At 46.2% G+C, this 3,057-nt stretch overlaps 1 protein-coding gene across 1 annotated transcript; it reads right to left on the reverse strand.

Annotated features, from left to right (window-relative positions):
* Positions 1 to 1,444: 1,444 nt before the first annotated feature.
* Z518_11418 (uncharacterized protein) lies at positions 1,445 to 2,700 on the reverse strand (the record flags this gene model as incomplete). Its single annotated transcript, XM_013411023.1, has 1 exon — positions 1,445 to 2,700. A coding segment is annotated over one exon (1,256 nt), but the record flags the coding sequence as incomplete, so codon positions are not given.
* Between the last annotated feature and the right edge of the window lie 357 nt (positions 2,701 to 3,057).

Genomic DNA, 3,057 nt, shown 5'->3' on the forward strand with positions numbered 1-3,057 from the left:
ATCCCCCGTCGTCTATCGGATCCAGTCGATGGATCTTATACTCGATACAATCCCTCATCGGTCATCGGATCCAGTCTACGATCACGTATTGAATTCGATAAAATTCCCCGTCGTCTATCGAATCCAGTCGATGGACCACCTTAAACCAGCCCCCTTACCGAATATACTCGAAATGGTTCGTACGGAAAACGAACGAGCCTCGACGTCGATATAAATTGTAAACCACCTAAATAAGCTCCTTACTAATTAATTCACGAATCGAATTTTATAAAATATGGCTACTGACACGAAATCCTTATTCTTCCGTTCGTACTGTTATCCTTTTATTCTTGATATTTACACGATCGCTCATACTACTCTTATTCACGCCGATCCAACTCTTGATACTAACGTCAATCGACACTATACTCTTCCCACTTCGATATTTTATTATATTGATATTTCGTGCTTATATAATCATCGTCTACTCTTCTTTTCGTACTATTCTTTACACTAATACCTGCCGAAAACATTTTCGTTCTTCTATTGACACTAATCACACCCCTGGGGTGCGATTACGTTAAATGTTGGTTCGATTATCATTAAATTCCACTATATCTTGACGGCATTAATGCTTGACATAATAATTTTAATACGAACTGATAAATGGAGCGCCGTGACCAACAAAAGCGATATCTCAGCATTCGTACTGCATCTCGATATTTATATTTATCTTAATCAACATTGACGTCGATATATACACTTATACTATATCTTAATATTCCTGCTGCGTCTCAACATTCGCCTTAATATTCATTTTGATGCTCATTCGGCACACATTTCTACTACTCATCTCGATCGTTATATGTTAAAAGAATGGATGCAAATGAGCTATACTAATCATACTCGAGATTACTCGTAATCAAGCGTGAATAACGAGCCTCGACGTCGACATGATTCATGAATTGGATTCGATGACGGGAGTCTTTCATCGGATCCAGTCTAGAGACCATCTTAATCGCACTCGATATGCTTCGTAATCGAGCGTGAACGAACGAGCCTTGACGTCGACATGATTCATAACCAAGATCCTTCATCGGATCCAATCTGTGGACTATATATTTGGGGGGGTGGTTCCTACTTAATATCGATATGATTCATGAATCGGATCTAATGAGTCGTGGCATGTCATCGGATCCAGTCTATGGACCACCTAAAGTATATATATCTCTTCCCTATCCGCTTAGATAGAACTTTAATCAATACACTTCCATGGCTTATTTTCTACAACATTATCATTTAAACCATTCCTTGTCAAATCACGAATGTTATCGATTCTTCCTCTCGAGCGGAACGGGCGATGCTCGTCAGCAAGTTCTCTCGATCGAGTTGACGTAAAAATGGGGACCATCTCATTCGTTCCAGCCACGGGTTGAAGACATTATATACCCCTTCGTCGATTTTACTAAGCGGGGGGTGTCGTCTCGTCGACGGGGGCGTGAACTTCAAAATACAGTGACCCGGGCCCGCGGGGAAATAGTTGTTGACAAAATACCGTCTGCCATAGTGGTCGAGCGGGCGGTGCGGGTAACTCTCGTTGAGTATGACATCGAGCCCCGCATGGACCGCGACTACCGGGGTGTCGACGGGCAAAATGTACCTTCATACTCGTTTCATCGCGACAAATATATCGACATTGGTCGGGATAAATGTCACATCGTACCCCTTGAACCGGAGGGGGCAATGACGCAATCGGGTCTCGAGCCGGTTGTTGACACCAACGGTCGATATGGTCCCGATCTCGACGGAGATTCGGCCATGTCTGGATGGCGTCCTGCATCTGTTGGGCATCACGTCGCGCCCATCGATGGGGACGAGTTTGTAAATGTCGTCGAATCCCGTCGGGCCACACGCAATGGTGACATATACGACATACGGGTAACTGAATGGGCGAACAATACTCCCACACCTCGTCGACGTTGGGACGACGGACTTCCATATTATTATTCGCCGGGGCCATCTCGAGTGACCTCATCTCCGGAGACGGAACCCGATGATTCTCACGAGATATAAAACTTTCTTCGGGACGTATCGTCGGTTCTCGCTGAATACGGGCCTCTTCCGCTCGCGCTCGAGCTTCGAGCACTCGACGTTCTCGTTGTCGAAGACGAATTCGTAGAACACTATGATAGCGACGATTCACCAACCGTGAAACCACTTGTGCGTGCTCTTTTTCCTCCTCGTCGATCCGAGCGAGTCTCTCGTCGTAACGTCGTATAACTTCGTCGAGGTCCTCGTGACGCCTCGTCTTTCCATCATCGTCGTCGTCGTCGTTATTGTGAATCGAGTCGGTCGCGACGACGGAGCGAGGAATGGATTTGTAAAAAGCTTGCTGTTCAATTCGTAAAGATCGACGTAAGATTCGAAGTCGTTCTCGTCGTCGTTGATGCTCCTTCTCTTCTTCTCGAAGTCGACGTCGATCGTGATACTCGGTGAGTTGAGAGTCATCCGAGTCCCATACCGACGAATCTTCGGAGTAATTGTCGGCGACGATGGCCCCTTCATCAAGACCCTCGATATCGACGTCATCTTCGTCTTCGGTCGTATCGTCGACATCGTGATCGTTCTCGACTTCCTCGAGATCATCCAGTCGCTCGATGATCTGTTCCGAACGAAGAAATGCGAGATCAATATCGGGTCGCGGTAAGCCGTGCATGACGTCTATCGAATCCGGTTAAGAAAACAGAAACGCGGAAGAAAAAAACTTACCCGCTTCGGGAGTGACCGACCATCGACCCCTCGGCCAGCGAGTCCATTGGTGACACCAAATCACTTGATCGAGATGTGCGCCGTGATATTGAGCCACTTGATAGTTATAGTTCGACCACCATCGAAACTGCGTCCGACCATCGTTCTCGCGAGCGTGACTGACCAACGATTGATAACTCGGATAGGGGAGAAACCAAAAATTAATTCGAACATGTCGACGAAACTGACGTCGCCAAATTTGATAATGATCTCGACCTAAAATGTCGATGATGATTTGCCCACTCAACGTATATAACATTCGATACGGTA

The sequence above is a fragment of the Rhinocladiella mackenziei genome, assembly GCF_000835555.1.
Source record: "Rhinocladiella mackenziei CBS 650.93 unplaced genomic scaffold supercont1.16, whole genome shotgun sequence".
Taxonomy (NCBI): Eukaryota; Fungi; Ascomycota; class Eurotiomycetes; order Chaetothyriales; family Herpotrichiellaceae; genus Rhinocladiella; species Rhinocladiella mackenziei.